The 23,952-nt window shown below is 34.7% G+C and overlaps 1 protein-coding gene across 4 annotated transcripts in view; it reads right to left on the reverse strand.

The window, feature by feature from the left end:
- The window catches only part of SIPA1L2 (signal induced proliferation associated 1 like 2), a 105,860-nt gene that overhangs the window by 33,530 nt on the left and 48,378 nt on the right, over window positions 1–23,952 (reverse strand). For all 4 annotated transcript variants that reach the window (XM_027721365.2, XM_027721364.2, XM_027721363.2 and 1 more), the window contains exons 7-9: window positions 18,271–18,428; window positions 16,143–16,719; window positions 9,955–10,229 (exon numbers count right to left, since the gene is read on the reverse strand). In XM_027721365.2, the coding sequence (XP_027577166.1) occupies window positions 9,955–10,229; window positions 16,143–16,719; window positions 18,271–18,428 (1,010 nt within the window). The remainder of the gene's footprint in view (window positions 1–9,954; window positions 10,230–16,142; window positions 16,720–18,270; window positions 18,429–23,952) is intronic.

Below are 23,952 nucleotides of genomic sequence, written 5' to 3' on the forward strand. Positions count from 1 at the left end.
ATCAAGTTCTTCTAAAACAGCTTTGGTTTGTTTAAAATTCAGAAATATGTTTTTTTAGTGGGGTTGAGAACTCTCCATTAGAATCCCACCTTGTCTCTACTGAATGACAGAGCATGTAGATTACAATGCAAAATGATTAAGTGGCACTTAAATATCTTTCTCCGTGTTTTCAAAGTGTACTTTCTAATGTCTCTCTTCCCAGGGATCTCTAGGCCTGGAAGAGAATTAAGGAAGTAGAAGGAAGAGACAAAGCAGAAGCAGTCTGGCTTACCACCTCTGCTTGAAGTGTACAATGTGGTTAAGTACTGACAGTATTCCCAGACAGTGTAAACTCAGGTAAAAGTACTGACAGACTCAGACCGGACTTCATAATTAAGGGTTACTGTTTCAGAAATTGCTTAATAGCAGCTTCACATCTGCTTTAAATCAGCTCTTATTATCATTGTAGATATTTTATATTCTGAACATTCTGTTTCCATTAATTGTCTGATAGGCAGTGTGTACTAAATCAACATCTGTAAATAAAACACCCTAAATAACTCTAAAGCAATACATTAACGTTAAGTAGGAAATAGTGAAAATTTGCTCCTCTGTCTCAACTACAGTTCTGCTCCATTCCTTAAGCTGAGTCTTGATAGAGCTTTGCTTTTGTTGAAAACTCAATATTTACCATTTCCAACTAAACTAAAATCACCTAGAGAAAATAGAATAGAGTGTGTGTAAGGAGTTCACAGTCCTGATCCTGAAAATATCTTGGCACAAATGACTTAACATAAATGTGAAGTTCAAATAAATTGTATAAATTCTCACACATTAAATTACTGTGCCCTAAAGCTTCTGAATCAAACCCCCAAAGAATATTTTCATTATCAGTCTTCAGGTAGACAGATTAAGAAAAAAAAGAAATTAGAAAAATGCTATTGTTCAAGGTCGTTGAAGAGAAGATACATGAGCGACTGTAACAATTGCATTCTAGATATTCTGTATATGCCCAGTCTGATCCAGCCAAATGCTTCAGTCTGTTGAATTTTTTAGTATGAAACAGGCAAACTGTTCATCCTGTAGCATTGAATCAAAGAATACAGAGATGATCTAGCAACACTAATATTAGTTTAACGCACTGCATATTTTTTATGTGGCTATATATACAGTTATCCATTGTTTGACTAGGAAGTTGAACAATTATGTAGGCTAAAATTTCAATCACCCTTCTGCTAATTTCTTTTTTTTAACTCCCTTCTTCCTTCCTATAGGCTTTAGGCATTAGAAACAAGACAACCCTTCCCCAGTTTTTATTATTAAGATATCAATTTCACAGTTCATCTTGGTAATTGAGAAAGTTACAGCATGTAATTGTCATTGTATCCCTCATTAGATACTCCCCATAAAGTACTCTAACTGTTGTAAAAATAGTCATGAGTTTTAAAGGCAAAAGGGATTGCTACTACTATTTAGTTTGACTCAGCTTGTTAACTGATTAACTAAAGCATGATATAAAAACAGGAAACAATAAGCTTTGCCACAATGAGTAAGAATTTAAAATTTTGTAAAATATCGTGTTTGCTTGCATCAAGAAAACATAGTCCCCTACAAGTGGAAAAAAAAAATATTCAGGACTTAGTTCCTGCAGAAAAAGGCTTACAAAATAACCCTGTTTCAAATCACTGTACACATTCAGTCTTACTTATGAATTCAAAACACAGCCCCAACATGTCTGTTGAACTGGCTCAGAAAAAAAAAAAAAAATCCATGGTTTTATATGGCTTCTTTTGTCATATAAGAGTTTTAGATTTTAATTTAAAACTACCAAACCAATCACTTCAACATTTATGCAAAAAAAAATATGCTTCACTGCTTCACAAGCACTACCTAAAGAACAGATACTGCAGCATACTGAGACAGGTAAAGTCATAATTGTAGCTACCTCCTATATCAGAAAGAAAGAATATCAGTTACTTCATTCCTGCAATCCAGTAAGGATCCCTATCTCACTCCCCGCCATGGATCAAACTGCAAGTGATCTTGCACGAAAAAAACCCACAAAACTAAATGCAATTTTCTCTTAAATATTTAATTTGACCATTATCTAACTTCTAGTTATAACAGTGTTACTTATTCCACTGAAGAAAAAATATACATTGGCACTGGTATTGAATGATGGGTTTTCATTTTCTTTTTAATTTTAATTTTACACATTTTTAAATTAACTTGAAAGGATATGTAAAGACAAATCTCTATTTTATGGTCTTAAAAAGATACTTAAATTTATGTTAAACAAATATAGGATATCAAATATAGGATATCTTTCGCAATTATATCCTATATAACATTTGAAAAACAGACTCATGTTATTTAACATGTAAATGTGACCAAGTTTTAGCCACACATCAGAAAAGATAGCACTTCCTTCACTATAAGTTTGTTATTAATTAAATCAATCCTTCAACATAAAGCACAGACTCCTACTAATATCTTTGGTTCAAGAGCCATATTATCCTATAAAAAATTTAGTTTATTAAACCTTCTCTGCAATTACAGAGAGCATGACTTTATGATGCAACAAGCAGGTCATAGCTGCATATTAAAATCTAAGAGTCCACTATAAAAATCTGCAATATTCAAATGTTCCTGCAAGGAGCATTATGTTCTGAAACAATTATCAAGCAGTCCATTAAATTTTTCAAAGTACATTAACCAAATCTTTCAATATTAATTTTGGATTCCATATAAAGGTTCTGCAATAGGCTCTTTGAAGGGCCTATATTAGGCAAGGATGTTAGTCAAAAAAGGTAAATATTCACCTCCATGGAAAAGTTAGAAGCTTTCATATACCATGATCAGCAGCTTGCCACCTTCATAACTACACAAAAGCCTTCTTTTTCTGCTATGTCCTATGACTATCAACTACTGGATATGACTTTGGTATTTGGACCCCAGCTATCTACAGATTTCACACATTATGAATGATTTGTTAGGGTAAGGACAAAACTAGAACACCTGGTTACAATTTAACTTAAGTTCAGTGTATCACAGAGGGACGGAGGGATGGTAAGTAATGGTGTGCATTAGTTATATGACACTGACAATTTATCCCTTACTATCACCATTTCAATTCAAAACATTTAATCTTGCTCAATAAGGAGTCCTTATCTATATCTGGCAGTACAATAAGTAATTGCATTCTGCTCACTTAAACGTTGCCTTTGAAACCAAACACTTCTATTACAGTGCATGTTTGTTCTTACACTACAGCAGTGCCCGAAGTGTCACAATGAGATTGATGACTTATTGTGCAATCTATTAAATCCACATAATAAAACATAGAATAATTTCTCCTAATTGTAGAGACTTAATTGAAAATCAGAATTTAGTAGCTTAGTTTTGCTTAGACTGAGGATGTAGTTAAGTCAGGCAAACACAGATTTCCCCTTCCCTGACATTCAGAAGTGCCTCCTGGAGGTAACCTCTCAACTCCACTGACTCCCTATATTAGCTACAGCACAAGTCCAAGACACTGTATAATACTGAAATGGTGTAAGAGAACTTTAGTTAAAAAGTCAAGACAAAAAATTTCAAGTTCTGACATCTCAGCAACCTATTAACAGTACTGAGCTGCATAAAAAAAATGTAATTTGAAAAAAAGTAAATCAATTATATTTTAAAATAATTTCATACCACAACAGATGTATGACATTGTTTATGGCAACCTCAGATAAGACTGCTGCTGACTTTATCACTCCTGGTTTAAGACAAGTGCTAACTCTCTGGTAGTCCCTCCATAGAGCCAAAGAGTTGAAGCTGCCAATCCCTCCTTTATGAAGATACACTCATAGCCCTTCTGATCTTTGTTACTATTTAGTTTTAACCAGAACCTTTGTGGGGATAAGCTGACAAACAATTCAGAGGCCTCCTAAGAGCCTCTACACCTGTACTGTTGTATGAAAAAGAGAAATACAGAAAGGAACTAGATGATCTTTAAGGTCCTTTCTAACACACAACATTCTGTGATTCTATGATTAGAGCAAAGAAAGAAAAAAAAAAAACGAAAAGAAAAAAAAAAAAGGCATCTGGAGCTCTTCTTTGCATCTCTCCATAGAGATAATCAGAGCTTTGCTGGGCATTTTTGGTTTTTTTCCTGCTTGACTGTAACAACTGTACACATAATAAACTTTAGCAATTATAATTAACTCCTGCTATAAGTTCATTCATAACCCAACGTAAGAAAAAAATCAAAGTCTTTTTACTTGGATAAGAAATACAGTAAGTGCCAGAGAATTGTTTTCAACTCTGTACCTTCATAGTTCTTTTGTTAGACTATTTCTGGGTGGCGACCATATGTTTCACACATTGCCTAGTTTTCCTTTGTTTTGATGCAAATCAAAATAGAAAAAGATGCCTGTACAATAAAGTTTCGGCTTCCCAAGGATGACAGAAATGCTGCATACTTAACCTTACACTCCTAAGTAGTTTATACTGGCAAAGGCCAAGTTTACACATCCTTTTCTTTGGAAACTATATTGGGAAGAATAAAGCTCAAAAGAATGTATACAAAGTGACAGAAAACTACATTTTTAAACAATTTTTTTTCTTTTGTGCAGAGGAAAACCACGATGTTTTGCTTATTTAAGGAAGAGACACAGCACACACACAGTGCAGGACATACTAAAGATGGGGAAGAGGGCAACCTGTACCTTATGCCTAAGCTTTGTTGTTTTGCTGGTGCTGCCACCCTTCCAAAGGCAGGAGGAGTGGCAGAGACATCGCAGTGAGCAGAAGAGCCAAACTTCTTACCGTGACATTGACCTTCTATTAGGACTTGCACTTAAAATGTAACAGCCTAGGTCAGAGTCAGTGGTGCTCATCAGAGTTCTGACAGAGTTCGGTTTTGCTAAGAGTCTCCATCAGGCTAAACCACAGTGTTTATGTCTCAATCCCTGCATCTAATAATGTTATATGAAGTATAGTAAATCTGATGGTAAAGAAAGTTAAGCATTTGCTACCATTTTATTTTTTTGTTGGGTAAAGAGGATTAACTTTTTGCAAGTGGTACAGCTTCCAATTAGTATGATTACACTTTCTTAGTGATAGTTCATTCCGTTGCCTCTAAAAAACATCATAGTATAGAGTTTTCAGGTATTTTCAGCCTTCTTAGATTAGTAGCAGGGGTGGAATTATAAGCTTTGGTACATTCAAATTCTACTTTTACAATCAAATGTTCAATTTCAGGTTTTTCTGCTTTAACCTGCCTCAGGTGTTGTTAGTCAGCAGTTCTAAACCTGGTTCCCTTCTAGCGCAGGTGGGTAATTAAAAAAATAATAATTAAAAAAGCCCAAAGAATCTGAAGGCCCTATGAACGATCCAATCAGCTTATGGCAAAGACCCTTGTGAGAAGATTTGAACTCTACCACACAGTAAATTCTTCCACTTCCTAAAAATATTTTTCACAACATTCTGTACTCTGTTGGTTATCTGCTACTTAAAAAAAGCCCCAGAAACACAACTGTCTAATCAGATCACAATCATTTAAGGGGAACAAGCATGAGGACTGGAAAATAAGTAATTATATCTATTCTATTTGTAAGAAAGAGTTTGCAAAGTTCAAGAGAATAAAACAACCTCAAAAGAAATGCAGTAGTACTTAAAAATGGCCCACAGGCAGTTTCAGTCATAGTTACTAAAATATTTCCATTTTCAAAATTACCTACAAGAAGGAAAAGAGTCTCTTACTTGTTCTGGCCAACAGTGGAAACTACTCCTGCTATACCTCTTCAGCGTTTTCTAGCCCATCCTGGGAGATTTTGTTTTAAAGTTTTGTTTGTTTTCTAAATTTTCTAGAAATTGCTTCTTCAGCAGTTTCTTTTTATACACAATGGTAGTTGAACTAAGACAGACACATAGGTTTCAATATAGTAAAAAAGATTCTAGCAGAATCTACAGTTTAAAATGGATTTAGAAGTACTTGATTTCCTTGCTTGTATTTAACTGATTAAGGACATAGTGCCCTTAGCACTACTGTGACACCACCAGTGAAAGTAAATTAGAATGAACATCATTATTCTTCTGTCAGAATGCATATAATTCTAACTACTGTGCTGCAGTACTACACAATATTGACAACACCAGAAGAACAAATTAACAATTCTGAAGAGACAGACATAGCACAGAAACAAATATATGACACAAGGATGCTGACTTAGATCTGAATACAATAACTAGTAGGTTTGTTCTAATGCTGCTTTGCAAATTTAAAGAATTTCTGTTTCAAATAGCAAATTCTTCTTTCTATCTAAACATCAGCCTGGCACCACACAAATAATTATGATTTCTCAATTTGTACATGATTATTTAAATGCCAAAGCAAAGTGAAAACATCAGGAGTTTTGTCTCAAGTACATTAATTTTTACAGGATAGTAAATGAAAAGCCTTATTGCATTATTGGTTTTGCATATACTGCTATCAAGACTATAGGCAGAAGGGTCTACGTTAAGTAATGGAAGGTATTTATCGAGCAGAATTTTCCTTTGTAATTTCCTAATCACTCTGCAACATTGCTTTGTAAGCACATTCAACATTCAAATAGTTGAAATAAATGGTGAAATAAATGAATACAAGACAGTTTGCAGAAAAAAAAATCCTTGTTAATAGTTTATTGCTAGCATTCTTTGAATGTGCACACTTACATTTTGTTGGTTTTCTTTTAGAATATAAAAGACTGATGTATTGAGGATGATTTGTGGGTAAGTTAAAAGGCAAAAAAAAAATCGAGTTAAGAACTTCACTCAAGGTCTCCACTTCAGCTGGTTTTTTTTCCAAGAGACTGAGACTGCTTTGAAAACACTCTTGCACACTTGGATCTCATTTTCACTTGAAGGGTACAATTCCCAAGATACTCCATGGCACTCATGTCAAATCAGTGTAAACTCACTTCAGAACTCAATCCCAGCAAGGAACCAGTGCTAATAAGCAACCCATAGAGAAATTCCTCAGTGCTTCCTATTCCTAAAACCCAGCAGACAGAGCTAAGCAGAAACTACTCGTTCAAGCAGTGGAAATCAGCTGATTATCTCAGAAAACAAAAGACAGGCATTAATAAAATGATACATGTGGATTTTTTCATGAAACTATGAATATTTTTTTTTCTAAAATTATATTTATATTCCTGTAAATGTATGTAAACTTTTAATGCAACAGATTCTTGTAGAAACAAATATGCGTATCTTTATATCTTATGCACTGTGGGCAAAAACTTGAAACCTCAGATTATGGCACCTAAAGTAAAAAAGTATTGACAAACTACCAATTTCTACCCTGAGAAATCAGGCTGAAATTCAGAGAAAAAAACCCTAACCAACTGCCAGAAGATCATATATTCTGTAGGATGAGTCAAACTTTCAAGGTACTTACTTCAGCCTCCAAATCAACTTTTCTACATACATCAGATAGTCTGATGTATCACTTCTTAAAAGAAAACCTCTAAAAACAGCTGTGAAGAAAAGCAATAATTACTGAAGCACAGATGTCAAGCTTTCGCCTGCTTTTGAACCATCATTCCTTCTAGCACAGAAGGCTAGGTGCAAAACCGAAACACAGGAAATTCCATTTAAGTATATGTAAAAACATTTCTTACTGAAAGAATGATTGCATACTGAAACTGAAATATTGAATTGCTGAATCTCCATCCTTGGAGATATATAAAACCCAGTGAACGTGTCCCTGAGCAATCTGCTCTAGCTGACCTTGCTTTGAGCAATGGGATTGTAGTCAACAGCCTTTCCAACCTCACATATTCTCTGTTTCTATGATTCTGTAAGATAAGACATTGCAGAAGGCTAAAACAAGCAATTGAGTAGGAGACAGAGAGATGGATTTGAACAAGTTTTAACTAGTAAGTAGCAGTGATAGGCTATCTTCTTTCTCTAAACTTCTGGTAATTTATTCCTTTCTGCCTTCTCTTAATTTCCCTCATTCATTAATATATTTTACAAACAATGTCATAGATCATATTTGTCTACCGAAACTCTCAGTCTTCTCACCTAATTCCTATATTGCTTTCTGTCTGCTCTGTTTAGATTATAAACATTGAGAAAAGGCAAGATCAAAAGTCTTTAGAGATTAGGCAATCAAAATCACCTATCATATTTTAGGGATATAAAATGGAAAATTAGGAGCTTTCTGCTTCAGTGAGAAGTGGTATTTGAGAGAGACTTCTTTTTATATTAGAAAGGTGAAGCTGAAAAGAACTTAAACATAGATGCTTTTTCTAAATTTTAGAATATCCACATAATTTTTTAAAAAGTTCATTTTCCTTAGTAATTAGTTGCAGTTTTAAAAATGCTAAAAAAATTAAAAACAGGAGCGGCTTTTGCAGATTTTTCCCAGTGTGGTGGCACTCAGTTGAAACTCCTCCTACACACAGACTGAGTGCTATGTATCACACTGATCTGAGATTTTAACATTTTATTTCTAGAAATGTATCAAAGAGGACATAAACAATTCACACATTGTGTATTTTTCTATCCAGGCCTATAAAATACACATTTTTACCTTCAATATAATAGGATCAGCTCATTAGGCTCATATTCTGTAAACAGCTTGGAAATGTATACCAAACAAGTCAGTGAAAATTCATACCCAGAAGCAGATGGTGAGAATAGCAAAGCTAAGCAAAGAGAGGTTTAATTGCAAATTCTATCCAACTAAGCAAAACGGTGCTATTCTACATTCACAGGCATTTTCTTCAGAAAGGAACTCAACGCATCAACATGCAGGTTGAGGCAGGGGACAGTACTTCTGTGTCATACATCAGGCCAATGACTACTTGGAGAATTGCCACCAATTAAACAGTATTCGTATACAGTTGGCATCGACTTCACAGTGCTGCATGCTACGTAAAATTTTATTGCTTGTTGTCTTGCCAAAAGCAACACATCCAATGTTTTTTCAGCTAACTTAAAAACCAACAAGAGATTTAAAGTTGGCCTGCTACAAAAAGAGAAGTAATTAAATACTCTGGTACAGTTCTCATTTAGAATGAGCCAAATTAACAGCGACTAGACAAGGTATGCAAGAAATAAAGTCACACAGCTATAAAGTTTCAATTTTTCCCTATTTCTCTGCCTCATAATACTCAAAAATTGAGAGAAGAATAAAAGTGTTCTTCACCAAAAAAGGAACACTGACGAAAGAAAAACGCACTTCATTCTTGAAAACAATGACACAGTCACTATACTGATTTTTATTACAGTCTTTCCTGAGTGTGAGTGTGGGAGACCAAAGAGGTATTCAGGCTGGAGAGCCAGAGGCAGCTAGCTACCCAACGAGAAGCCTCAGAGATAGCGATGGATGTGAGTATATATTTCATGCTGCAACAAGATTTCTTTGCTTTAACTGATGACCTCATTAATGTAATTCACTATTTAATATGACTAAATTAGATATCCATAAAAAGTGGACTTAATACTATGTATGTCCAGAACCCAGTATTTCACTACATTCATTAAAATTTCAACATAAGAAAAAATAAACCAAAGCTTTTTAACGGTCAGGAATCGGCAAAATCTCAAAGACAGACAAGATACAATTTTATGAGAAGGATTCCATATTTTTAAATTCAGTACTAAAACATAAAACTCTCCTATGGATGAAAAAAAGTAGCATCAGCTTTCAGAACAGCTCAGTCATGTTGCACGAAGGTTTACTTCTTACCCTTTCAAAGTCACACAAAAGTAAATTTTCCATTAAATTTCTTCTAGTATCTCATTTTGTCTTCTATTACATGTCAATATGGCTTTTGGGGAAAAGATTGCTTTAAGAGCCTCAATAATGTTATCACCAAACATGACAGACAATATCCACTTACTGAAGACCTCCAATAAAAGAGCCATCATTTAAGCAGTAGCAGAGAAAAAAACCAAACAGATACAAATGCCACATTGAGAACTGTTGCTCATTACCTTCTAGGTGCTCCATCCTCGTGTGGCTGAATAATCACCACTTTTACTGTCACCGATGTACGTAAAAGGTCAATCATTTGCTCATGAGTCAAAGTTGCCACAGCCACTTTACAGATCTCAACCAGGCGGCTCCCTTGCCGTAGGCCTGCCTTCCAAGCAAAACCAAAGGGCTCCACATCTGCCACTATCCCTTCAAAGTTCACGTGGAATCCAAGCTGGCCCAACCCATTCCTCCGTAGGGTCATTTCCGTGGTTTCACATCCTCTGGTCACTATCTAAGGAAGTATCAGATTGTTATGCTATTTATTGTCAGGACACAATTCTTTAGACTCAAAACCAGATCTGTTTTCAAACACTATTAAGCCATGTATGGCTTGACATTAACTATCTTTAGTATACTAATATTAAATTATTTTAACATTTATGTTTGCATGAAGGTTTCTGCATAAAACAAAATGAACAAAACATTTCACGATGCTAAAAATCTTACATCCCCGGAGCAAGCACCTGACCCATGTCAAGCTCTTCCCCCCTTGCCCAACATTAACACAATACCATTTATATCTTATTGAAAACTTAACAGCTGGTTTAGTTTCAAAACACTAAGCAAGAAAAACACTGCCCTGTCAGTTATTTCATTTTTGTTGGCTGACTGCAGGTGTGCAGGCATTTTTATTCAGTATTAAACTTGAGATATAACATGAGCCAAATTGAGTAAAGTGCTTCAGTTCTAGAAGCTTTCCTTCCTCAAGAAAACAGCAATGAATATTGATTTATTTTGCTTCACAGCCAGGTTCCTAAATATCACCATCTCCAGAAGTGGACATCATTAAAATGGGATAAGAGTTTTCATGTTACTAGGAAACTTAGAAACAAAAGAATTATTTTCCTCATATTCAATGAAAAGTAATTCTGTCATTATACAGAATAACCAAAATCCTTCAAATTCACATTTTGCTAACCACGTTCTCATTTCTATATACTGTGAAACAAGTCCTCAACAGTTTTACTGTGTAAAACATAATCATACAACAGCCTGTAAGCTGGGATACTGCAGCAGACTCAGAAGACAAAATTCTACCCCACATTACAAGGTAAGTTTGAGAGTTACCCTAGCACTCCCTTTTGTCAGTGTCACAGAACTAGTATGCATTTTAGATCCATTAGTACAGTTGGAACAAAAACTTCACCACTGTGAAACAACATGATCAAAGATCTTTGTTTGTAATGCATATCAAAGACCTCACAGTCCTTTATAACAATCCAGCAAGGCAAATATCTGCCCTTTAGAGATGCATATGTTACTACACAGATCAAGGAATCTTCCCAACATTTTCCCATGCTGCACTAAGAGCAATTCCACAGCACATCTTGTTCCACAAAAGGTGTTCATGATGATTATGGTTGCTTTTAGTGTGCAGATACACACATTACTCAACTTTAGGCATTTAATTTCATGTGCTCCACTTAGGAGGCTAGTGTCCTTTATTTGCAGGTGTGCAGGATAGATCTTTGCAAAGGTTGTTTTATAGCTTCAGTTTAATTCAGGAGGCTATTTTGGAAGAGTCATTCAAATTCTCCATTGCCTTTTGAGCCAGAATCTGCACAGGCTGGCTTCCTAGTTTATTGTGTGCTTCCCACAGAAGAATGGTCCAACCTAATTCTGGGTTGCAAGGCGAGGGAGTGGGACTGTACAGATAGTGAGATGTTGGCACTGTGATTGGGTACAGCTGTCACAAAACTGCTCCTTTCACCACCTGAGTCAAAGGCAGTTGACTTGGGGCAGTTATATGGGAGGTTTAGACTGACCTAAGACCCCACTGCCCCTATGCTGTGTCTGTATCGCATTAGCACTTGTGCAGCCATGCAGACAGATCAGAGGAAAGATACAGCTGAGCAACAGGGTGCTTTTTAAAATAGTGCTCCAAAGAGCTGGCAGGCAGGGAATGGATGGGACTGACTCCTTCACTCACAACAATTATGAAAGTACATCCCCATCATAGAAAAAGCAACTTAACACATAGCAAACATTGAGCTGTAAGTTACTTTTGTAGCTTCCTTTTTACACTTCCTGTTTAGACTGATCTTTTGTCCACAATTATTATAGAGTCAGGGATGAAAGTCCTAAAGTCTCCCTTCCCAACCCCATGGCTGACTGGAAATACCTTGGTGAGTGACTGAAAGTCACAATTTTCAATATCTTATTAAGTTTAAAAGCACTATTGTCTTTTTAGAATATTTCCATATGGATATCTGTCACTCAGCAGAAAAAAATCAGAACTTGCACAAATGACAACAAAGTGCTAAAAAACCATGAGGTACTTCAAGGTTGCTGATCTGAGGAAGCTGGTGCATGCTCATGCTTTTAACCTGTGATAAACTCAAGGTAATGAAATACCATTAGCCCTCCTTCATTAAGGGGTAATCCATGACCTGTGAAATACTGGAGAAAGATCTGATACAACGATCTGATATTCTGAGAATTATTGCCTGGAAAGTTTAGGCTACTTGAACTGTAGCACTTCTATTCATATTCTTTCCAGTTATTTTTGAAGATGTAGGTTTCAAAATCAAAATGTGAAAGTCATTCTTGAGATGTCCAAAATGTACTCCGAAGGTTTTGTTTACAAAACCACACTCTGGGTTTTACTAACAAAATAAAAGCAGCTATTTCCTTTGTCATTATTCAGCTCTGAGTTTTTGGTATATTTTAGAAACTTTCCTTTTTAAATCAAACTTTCTGTTGTGTTTAGAACTGTGCATATAGTATTAGAACCGTATAGCATGTGGTTGAATTCTTTTTTTTTTCCAGCTCTCCAGTTATGAATAATTTTCAAAAAGACTTTCATAATTTGTGAACTAGATAAGTGAAAATGAAATTTTCAGCTCTTTGTTAGCTACAGTTCTGTGACAAGTTTCTAAAACATATTTAGTCAAGTAGTGAAAAGAACATGTTATTGCAGTCAGGAGCCCAGCTGAGGGATCGAATTCTATCCCTATGGAACTACATAATATTCTTTTGGGGGGGCAGACACCTCTTTATCATTATGTCACAATTATAAAATACTGCAAAAGAAATGCACCAGCTAAAGTATACAAATTTTCCCAACTCAGAGCAGTAAAGTCTCTTCTTCAAGCTAGTTAAATATTCCAAAGTTAAAAGATAAAATAAACATTCCTGTCAAAGATTCATCTATTCCCAATAGGAAATATTCCAGAAGATCTACTCCTCCATAAGTGTATATCCCCTAAAAGGTAACACTGCATAGTAATGGCACATGAAACATAGTGCTGTTCCACTTCAAAACAGGTCATTCTGCTTACTTGGTTGCCATTTCACTGATCTTGTGGCTGCTAATGAACGAAGAGCCAGCTCCTCTGAACGGACTTCACACAGGTGAAGTTAAAAGATAGAGATCCTCCAAGTGCCATGAAGAAGGTGAAGAGTTTTTTTAATATACAGGATATTAAAGAAATTTTGTCAACTCAGGTTCTTGTCTAAAGATCCATTTGGTGTTTCCATTTAATCTTGTATCACTCTGCCATTCTCTGTTATCCTAAAGCTCAAAACCACTACTTTTTCTGCCTTCAAACATACCCCTCCAAGTTAATCTATAATTTGCTTTTGCTGCTCTTTCTACTTTATATAACTATATACTCTCCCCCACAAATATAAATTTATTTAGACTGACAAATCCCAGTCTTTTTTTAGTCCTAAACTGATTGTTTCAATTCAAACCAAAATCATGGTCTCAGCTTTTCACATCTTTTCTTAATCTGGATATTCAGATAGGTTTCTTATTCACCTGTATGACACAAATCCAGGCAATAAAAGGTATTTATTTCTTTGACAATCTCATTTAGTAACTGCAACATTTTACTCACTCGTTTTAAGAAATGCTTTTACTCATGACTGAAAAGGGTTAATCAGCTGGTCATTGAAGACTGATATTACATCACAGATTGAACTGTCATCTTTAGCATCTGCTGGCACATGTGGTTGTTGACCTTAACTGTGTTCTGAGTCACTTAAAAGGTTTTTAAAGTATGCATTTAAAGTGCGGTATCAGAGGTTTAAATACTTTTTAGTGGCTGTAATGGTGATGCCTTAGAATTCTTAAGATTTGTAGCATATAGATTTTTAACACAGCTGTATAGTTTCTAACACTTGAGAATAGCAGTTAACTGAAACTCCTTTCTCATGCTTCATATCAAATTCCTGAAATTATTCCAGTTTTGTTTAATGTTCTCCTCAAGGAAAAGGCCTTAGCGAGTACATCTTGTTTGTGACATGTACCTAGAAAGATATCATTGTAGACAAAGCAACCTAGAAGGCTGGGAGACCTTGGAGAAGCTCCAAAGAAGGGATGTGACACGCATAACATGAGGATGGTGATGAGACCTCCAACTCAATTCCAGGAAGGTGTGCTGAGGGGCAGCCCTATGGGAGGTTCTGGGGGGTGGATAATTTTCAGGTTGGACACATCTATTAGATAGGATAATTAATCAGAGCTATAAAATTGTGAAAGCCCAATGCTACATTGCACACTATAGCACACTTTTTGTGTGTAGTGTGCCTTAAAGTGCTTTAATTAAAGACTGCTCTCTACTTTATATTGATATTGTCCAGAAAGTTCTTTTCTTCCATTTTAGGCAACAATGGTTTCATATCAAATCTATATAAGGACTGTAGAAAGCATTCAACACTATAAAACAGCCAGGAAATAACACTAATATGCAGCTTTCAAAAGAGGAGGATGCAGGGGAAAAGAAGAAAAATATGAGGCAAGAAACACGGATGAAAAATCTTTTAAAACAATTATTGACAGTTAATTCTTTTAATCAATGTGAAAGTTGGAGAGGTGGCAAGAAAGAGAGAATGCAGCCAGAGTTCATTGGAACAGATAACTGAAATTAATATTTGGGTAAACTTTGCAGTAACTGATGCTAAATTTGAGGCATAAAACTAATTTGTCATTATTTAACCCAAAAATCTGATCATAAAAAAGAGAAAGTATTCAAGTAAATGTAGATAAACATTTCATTTTGTGTTTTTAACTACTGAATTCTAAAGATCTGTCTTCAGCAACTGCGACATTTCCATGTTTTACAAAACCAAGTAAGTGAAAAACAGAAAAAGAAATCGTCACTTACGACAGCAGAAGTTTTCACTAGAACTTTAAATTTTCTTTTCCATATGTGTTAAGCAATTTATATTGTTCATTTAACAATACTGAATGGGACCACTATTTTTCAAAAGGGAAATATCTGTCTAAGGAAAGCGAAACTGAAGAGTTCAATTGAAAAGGATAATACAACGGTGGCAAGAAGAGTTTAGAGACATTCCCCTCTTGAAAGAGTAATTGTACTTCAGGAGAAAGTTATTATTATTATGCTACATGTGACTGCAGTACTACAGAGGCCCTGAAACATCAGCTGCAATCCAGCTGTTCCAGTGTGAAAACTGTAAGCATACTAATTTCTTTTCAGTGCTGGGCTTTCTAACAGAAAAAAACCCAAGACCATCTAAATCACTTAATTTAAGTTCAAAGGGTGAAGTGCAACCATGTGATGTAGATGCATCAGCACTTTTACCTTGGAGTTCCTGTCATTTCATTTGTACTGACTGAAATAGTTACAGGACAGTAGTACTGACAGGGTCATCAAGTGTCTGAAAAACTTTATCCAGTCAGCTGTAAAAACTGGCATTAATTGGTCTAGTTTACTTCCTGCAGTTGTTTACTATAGAGGAACAAATCAGCAGAATCACTTGAACAAAATTTTCTGCTAATATTCACATGGATTATTACAAGAAGTCAAAGTGAGTATATTTTACACATTTATATTTTCTATCTTTTAAATTAATGGATACTTTGACCTACAAAGGTGTGATTTGAGTATAGGTTACAGCAAGAGAAAGCAAAAGCTCAGCTTTTCAGTTACTGGCACCATCCATGGCCTTGGGCAAGTAATCAGACCAATGGTATCTGAACCCTTATCCCTGAAAAATGGATTGATAGTGCTTATCTCATATGCTGTTGTGAGGATTACTATTTATAATGCTCTCTGAAGACTGAAAACACTCCTGAACTATAAACATAGGACATTTTTAATTACAGCTCAAAGGACATCTAGACAAGTAACTCTTAATAAAAAAACTGGAATTCCAGTTTAGAAACTGTACTTACTTCAAGTCTTTGAACAATTTCTCTGATGTCCTCAGTACAATTATCTGCTGCAGACAGAAGAATACATTCTCCTCTTTCATAAAATATTTTGATGCTCATTAATCCAGACGTCCATCCAATAACATCTCTACAGGAGCAGTTAAACACAACATTTTTTGATTCCTTTTCAATCAACATGATAAACTCATTGGAGATTCCAAGGAGACATTCGATGTCAGCAGACTGGCCAAAATCTCGGGCAATCACATTCCACATAATTGCTCCAACACTGAAGAGATGTGCATCTTTCCTTGGTTTCACTTTTTCCTTCTTTTTTGCTCCTAAAGTAATGAAGCTAAACTTTGCTGAAGTATCCACTGTAGCTGTGGTAACAAAGTTTTCTGCCAGATCTTTCAAGTATTCTTGACGTGTCCGTGTGGCCATGGCTCGAAATTTTTCTGACTTATGTGCCGCATTTTCAGCATTAATAACTTTGGCTAAAAGGAAGTCCCTAAAGACTGCTGATTTGGGGAAAGTTACTCCTTTGGGAATTGGTGGACCGAATGGGGGTACATCTTTTGATCGTGAAACACCAACACTGGAAATAGAAGAAAAAAAATCAAAATGGTTAATTCCTTAAAACAAAAATAATCAGATGATAAGCAGAACTGTGATCTGTGCAGCTCATTTACACAGTTGAGTTCAACTTTGACACATCAATTTTTTCTGGACATTTCAGACTCAAACAAAACTGTCTGTTTTGAAATGGCTTTCTTCTTTTAAATATATAAAGGATATTATTAATAAAGGACATTATTTGCTAACACAAAAAATATCAAATACGACTTCCTAGGTGTCACTGTCTCCTTTCTTTAATTTGAGTACATATAAAAATGCATTGTGAGACATGAGAGAAGTATTTTTAAAAAATTACTTTTATGTAGGTCTATAATTTTCAGCTGCCACTCAGCTGCATCATCTTAAAATTACAAAATATATAAACAATTTATTTGAATCCTCAGATATCTTGTTACAATTAAGTGTGAAGACAAAGAAAAAGTATTGATGTCCAAGAGTGACTATAGTCCAAAGTGACTATAATGGAGCATTCTTCACCTGTCTAAGCTGGCTACTCTATGTTCATAAAAAAATTTGAAGATACCTGCAAATCTTGATATAGGCAGTTCACATCAAGATGTAAGAGAAATAGGGATATTTTTTTAATTTATACAATTATATCTCTAATTGTTATATACAATATAAATGGAAAAGAATTTCGAAATAGTGTGCAAACTACATATAACTACTATTGGCTTGACTGAAATGCAGTCACATTTGGGATGACAAACATCATTAAGTAGTAAGAAAAATGTAACTTAGGAAATGTCATGTATTATTAAACATAAAACAGTTACTGAAAAAAACCCACAAGTTCTAAAAGATAATTTACGTTCTAGTGGACAGCTAAAAACCAGTAATATTACCCAGCCTCATGATGTATTTTAATCTCATTCTAAACAATGAATAAATAACATGTATACATGCTAAACCTGTGTCATTACACTTCATGTCCTTATCATTTGCACAATTCTCAATCAGTTCACAACCATATTCCCACCTTGGTTACCGTGCTAAAATTCATGATGCAGTGACTTAAATGTGAGAGTTAAGGTCACCTGAAATTTGAGATGTTTTTATATTCACCAGAAGTCCTCATTCTTATGCTTAAAGGCCACAACCCATGCTAGTGTCATATTGTCATATTCAGGGATTTACAAAGGTTAATAGCCTTCTGAAATACTTTATTTTAAATTACTCTATTTGTGAAAGGTAAAAAGTGTGCAATACAAATTCTAAATAAACTTCTATTGCTATGTCTGCAAATCTTATTTTCACTAACTTGTTATATCCCAATTTTGTGTCCATAAATCAGCAACACAGAGTTCTGCATATACCCATTTAAGTCTACAAACTGTGCCCTGTAACTCTAGATATGTGCAAGGGAGACACTGGGGTTTCTAACTCACATGACATGTAGCAAAAATTTTAAAATGATATACATAATATCTTCAAGAAATACAAAACTGTTAGAAGACAGTTCCACTGTAGTCTTAGTAACAAACTTAAATAGATTTAAGGCTCTACTCACCTATAACACACATTTTCCGTGCAAGGATTATGCACTTTGACTATGACAAATACATGTTGAAAGTGGGAACGAATATTTTTTGGAGTAAAAGGAAGTGCTCCTGGCTCTTGGAAGACAATGGTAACTATGTCATTTCCTATATGCCTTTTCCTTAGCAGCTAGACAAGAAACATGCATTAAAAAATTAGTTATAAAAAAATAATCACAATTTCTTCATCTCAGAAAAAAACTCAAACCAAAATAAATTAAGCATAATTTTTCAGAAATAACTTAATTAATCATATCCTGGATAACTACAGATAAAGGACATCAAACTGAACTACAAAAAGATCAAGAAAGGAAATTGGGCTAAGTTCACAAAAATACTAGTGAGTTCTCTTCCATCCCTCCACTAGTTCTGCACAGTTTCTGCTCACTTCTGTTTTATTTTATAAGAAAAATGTATTTCTCTTTAGTGTATCACTTCAGTAATAAAAAAAAGTTACATCACCTGACATTTCTCACTATCCAGAGAACTGTATACCAATTCCCTCTTTACGGTGTAATATTTGCCTACATAAAAATATAATATTGTTTCTATTTCTCAATAGAACTTCTTTTTCCATGTTGCAATTCTATTAAATAATGTCCTTATTATTATGATCTTATTTAAAAAAAATAGATTATCATGAATACTCAACACTTATTTTAACAACTGCATACCCGAGGAACAAACCTAAGACTCGTGGAGAAACAACAGCTATTAAAGACTCATAAATTAAAAAATTATTCTTGTAATTGGTAGCTTTTATCATCAAAATATATTTAAGGAATAATTTAAAGTATTAAATCATTGTTACAGGCCAAAACTTGGTAAAAACTATAGAACGTGTCCAGAAATAAGGGAGCATTATACTCTCTCCCCAAGAAAACCCAAAAGAACAACCCAGTAAAATAATGTTCACTTTCCTCACAGAAGTATATTGTAACTTTCAAAATTTTTACATTTTTTTCTTAAATACTTTTGCTTATAAAACATCCATATATATTAAAGACAGGAAAAAAGTAGTCTACCACATGCTACATTTAAAATATTTACCGAAAGTCTGCCAAAGACCTTGCATTGTCAACTAACAGCATACAGACACTTAAGGATGTACCTTAGCTCATGTGTAACTAAAAATGATATAAGAACAAATTTATTTGAAAACTTTATGACAGAGCCAGTAACAATTTCTCTATCACGCTGATTTTACAGAATGTAATCTTTCTAATATTTTCTAGTATTTTCTTATATTTTCTCAGTTCCATTAAGTCAGTATTTCAGCTACCAAAAAAAAAGCACAAAGTAGCATATGCTAAAGCCTAAAACCCATAAGTATGTTTCTTAAAATAACAAAAAGATGATATTCTAAAGGTGGTAAGAAGGGCCAAAGCCACAATTTTAAAGCATTAAGTATAGCTATATTATTTTAAACATAATCAAAATCCCAAATACAGATTAAAGAAATAAGACTTCTTATGAAACTTCACAACAGATATAAGAACAGAAAATAGTATTTGGTGTAAGTCATGTGGCTTAGTCAAGTTCTCAGGTTTTTAAGACTAAAATCATAATAACTGACTATTTGAGCCAATTAACATATACAACCTTTTGTGTACAAATTACAGTAGAAGTACACAATGTGGAACTGATCACAGAGTTAAGTGTGCCAGGTAACTTGCTGAGTCAATGAGCCATACAATTAGACCATAGTAGTGCAGCACACGTTCATGTTTAGAAGTTATTACTATTCTCACAAATCGGAATTTACACCTCTGTTAAATTTGTAAGGAATCTTCCAAATATATATATTTGGTATATATATATATATATTGGTATAGGGTGATTAATTTCTGTCTTATATCACTAAGTGCTCAATTACTATTTGTTGCTATAGTGGTTCATGCCTATACATTTCCACAGAGCAAATTATAAAAATCATAATGCAATCCTCTTTAAATTTGTATTTGAAACAATCACTGTTTTCAAGAATATTTTCTGCTTTTGAAAACCCCTTTAGGAGGTTCTGCTTGCTCTCATAGGTAGCTTAAGCAAGAATAGCAGTCATTTAGTAAGAGGTAAGATTTAGAAGTGTTTGAAATTTTACTAGCAAATGCCTTTTTAAAATTATAGCAGTTCCCATATTCTATCCCTAAACTATTTTTGAAGAGCTGAAACCTCTACAAGGTCCAAAAACAGAAATAGGAAGACAGGTCATTATTTTTAAGAACCTTACCAAGCTTGTAGAGATCTTAGTGACTTCTTCAACAATTTAAAATAAAGCCAGTGTAACACAAATAATTGTCATGCATAAGTGACCAGTCAACTTCAACATAAAGCAAAGCAAAGAACAGTTGTGGCTGTGCACAGAGTATCATAAGGCAAAGAACTTCAAAAGGGAAGAGAAGTAAACTGGGGTGATCTGGAACATGGAAAGAAGTGTTCTGGATAGGATAAAGGAACAGGAAAAGAATAAAGTATTGAATGGAGAAGAAAGAGGGAACACATACTTCTCTGGGAAATGTGAGATAAGGATAGCATACTGAAAATGAAAAAGGAATTGAAGGAAACTGGAACTAAGCAAAAAGATCTATAAGAAACCCTTCTCTAGTTTGCATTCTATAACCTAAATTTTCCTCCCAATATTTACCTCCTACATTTTTTTTTCCCCAGGTTCTCAGTTTCCCCTTCCTCTCCCATTTTGAGGTCTGCTCAGGTTTGGGGTTTTTGGATATTGTATCATTAATTATTTTTCTTTTAATCTGCCTTTCTAACATACTCTAAACAGTGTCATGCCAATGTAGGGAGTTCCTACATTAGGAACTCTCAATAGGGTGCACAGATGACAGGGAATTACTTACAGTAAGGAGATATCAAACATATTTTGACATCATTCCAGTATCAGACAAGACTGATATGTTAGAATTTGAAAATGAACCTAATCGAGTACAATAGACACTCAAAAGGAAATCAGTGAAATATTATGTAAGAGTACAAAACACGCAAGGTCCAGTAAGGAAAATATGTTAGAAAAGCAGAATCCATTAGATTAAAATAATTTGCACCAAATAATAATTATTATATGAATTCTCAGATTTTAACAACTCAATTCTGAATTTTCAGATATGCATCTATGAAGAAAAGAACTGCCTTAAAACTTAGCATATTTACAGGTTATGCTCAGCCTTAAAAATCTACCAAGTTCTGTAGAATTATTTGCCTTGTTAAACTGCAAAACAACAAGGAATTCTTGTTGAAATAGCAGGGAAATATACTCTTCATTCAATTAAATGACAAAGTGTTGAGTCAATTAAGAAAATCTCCAAACTTATTTTAGTACATTTCTAAAATAAGTGGTTTCAAAAGTTTTATTTTCAATTTGTGTTCTTAATCAGTACCAAAACCAGAAATGAGTAGCAAGAGAACTTTGGACAGATCTGGTTAAACTGAGTTTGGAATAACCAAAGGTCTTGTTACCCAACAATTTTAACAGTAGTTCAAATGCAACAAGTTTATTTCATTATTGCATATCTGTTTAATTTTTAAGTTTTCATTAAACTGGGTGAAAACTGATTTTTTGAACTGATTTGGATTAATCGGGTCTGATCAAGCACACTGCAAATGTGTGAATGGGAAACTTGCAAGGGAATGAGTTGGAAAGGGGCATTGCAAAGGTTAAGTTTAAAGGGGAAAACCTTGAACTATGATTTGAAGAAAAGGCCAGTAAAGGAAAAGGAACTGGCCACACAAGGGCTGGTAGTCTTTTCTGTCCTAGGGAAGGAGCAGCTGACTTCAAAGTTCCCAGCCTATGTTGCAGCCAAAGTGAAAATTACCTTGCTCTTTGGATCTCCTGCTGGCTCTAAAACTAGAGGGATGTCCTGATCAGGGACCAAGCAGGGCGTAGTTATATCCTGGAAGAAGCAACAAACAGTTCTGGTGCGGCCTATTTTTGGCTCACAGGTATTTGGAATATAAGCAATGCTCAGTGCTTGCTCATTGAAGGTCACCATCGTAGATTATGAAGAGTGACTGAATACCTTGCCCAGTCATTACCAAACAAGGGACATAGGGATAGGGTGCAACAACCTCAGCCAGTACATACATACTATGCTAGCAGAAAATAACTATTGAATGGAGGCCTTCATTGCTAACATAACCTAAAAAGAAAATTACCGTGGTCCCTAACTTTCCCTTACTTGGGTATGTAGTTAGTGAGCCAAACCTTGAAGAGACAAACAACATTTATATTCCACAGCACCCGAAAGCCTCTCTCTGTCTTAAGCACAGCTGATGCAAGTGCACTGGTGGTCTTCAACATCTAAAAGGTCTCAAGGAAGAAGACCTAATCAAATTTTATCCTAGCTTGTGAGAAGCAACACTGTCAATACATTGCATACTTCATTATGTACTTTGGAACTAAACAGTAAGAGAAGAAAAATAAACAATTATTATAGATCCCTTTTGAACATTAAGGCTGGCTAAATTCTGGTCATTTGGGTGCACTTGTCACATTTCATTAAGACAGTGTCCATGCTGTGCAAACACTGATAGATCTCATCACCTGAAAAATAATGTGGTGGGTCTTCAGATAGGCATACTGCTTGAACTTGGAAAACTGCCACATTATTTTGATCCCAAGAAAGCCATGAATAACAACATAGTGCTTCTGCTAAATACTGAACCTGTTAAAGGGACAATGATGAGAGCTTACTAAAACATTGTGGAAAGGAGTGCTTGTTGCTGGGAAAAACCATGGAGTTAAAATTGAAATTCTGTACACAAGAATCATCACCTGACTGTAAAGAGAGACACATAAGGAAATGATAAGAATGAAAGGAAGGCACAGGAAGAAGTGAAAGGACAGTAATAGGGGGTGGCTGAGCAACACAGCAGTGAAGCTGACAAACAGCAAAACTATGAAAATTAGTGGATCATGGCAAGAGAATATCCTGTTCTCACAAACAAGGGAAATTCATGAAAGACAACAACAAAAGTAATAAACTCCAAGTAAGGCTATATTTACTGTCAGTGCCTGTGATCTGCTATGAAAATATTCATTTTATTATTTTAAGGCAAGCTCATTCAGTGTATTATATCTTCTTAATAGGGTACAGTTTTCCCTGTTTACAAGCAATTTCCAGTCAAAGATTGTTATGACTGATTAAAGACAAAACAACTTCTAGTGCATTTACTAAATTAATCCTGTATTGCAATAAGGCATAAGCAGAAGTTTAGAAAAGTGGAAAAATCTGAAATCAGTAATGAAGATCCAATACCTTGATTACTAGCTACTGTCACAGTTGAGTGTCTAATATAGTTGAACATTCTGTCTCCTGAATGCCACACATTTTAAGAAGTGAGTCATCTAAACTTCATATTATTCATATGGTGAAAAGTTTCTGTCTTTTGATTCCTTATTTAGTTTCTTTAAACCACATCTAAACCCTAAGTGTAATGGAATAAAAGTTGTCTTAACTGTTGACTTGCTACAGTTCTTAAAACTTTTCCAAGTTTTATGCACTGATACTTTTTTAAAATATATAAATACATGATATACTTTCTTCCATTTTGATTATTATTTATCCCTTCTGAAGAATTGAAATAATTTTCTGTTATCTTTTTCTTGCTGCCTTGACACATCTTTTTCCTCATACAAGACC

The sequence above is a fragment of the Pipra filicauda genome, unplaced genomic scaffold (assembly GCF_003945595.2).
Source record: "Pipra filicauda isolate LSUMZ 115617 unplaced genomic scaffold, ASM394559v2 scaffold16_size7369187_pilon, whole genome shotgun sequence".
NCBI lineage: Eukaryota > Metazoa > Chordata > Aves > Passeriformes > Pipridae > Pipra > Pipra filicauda.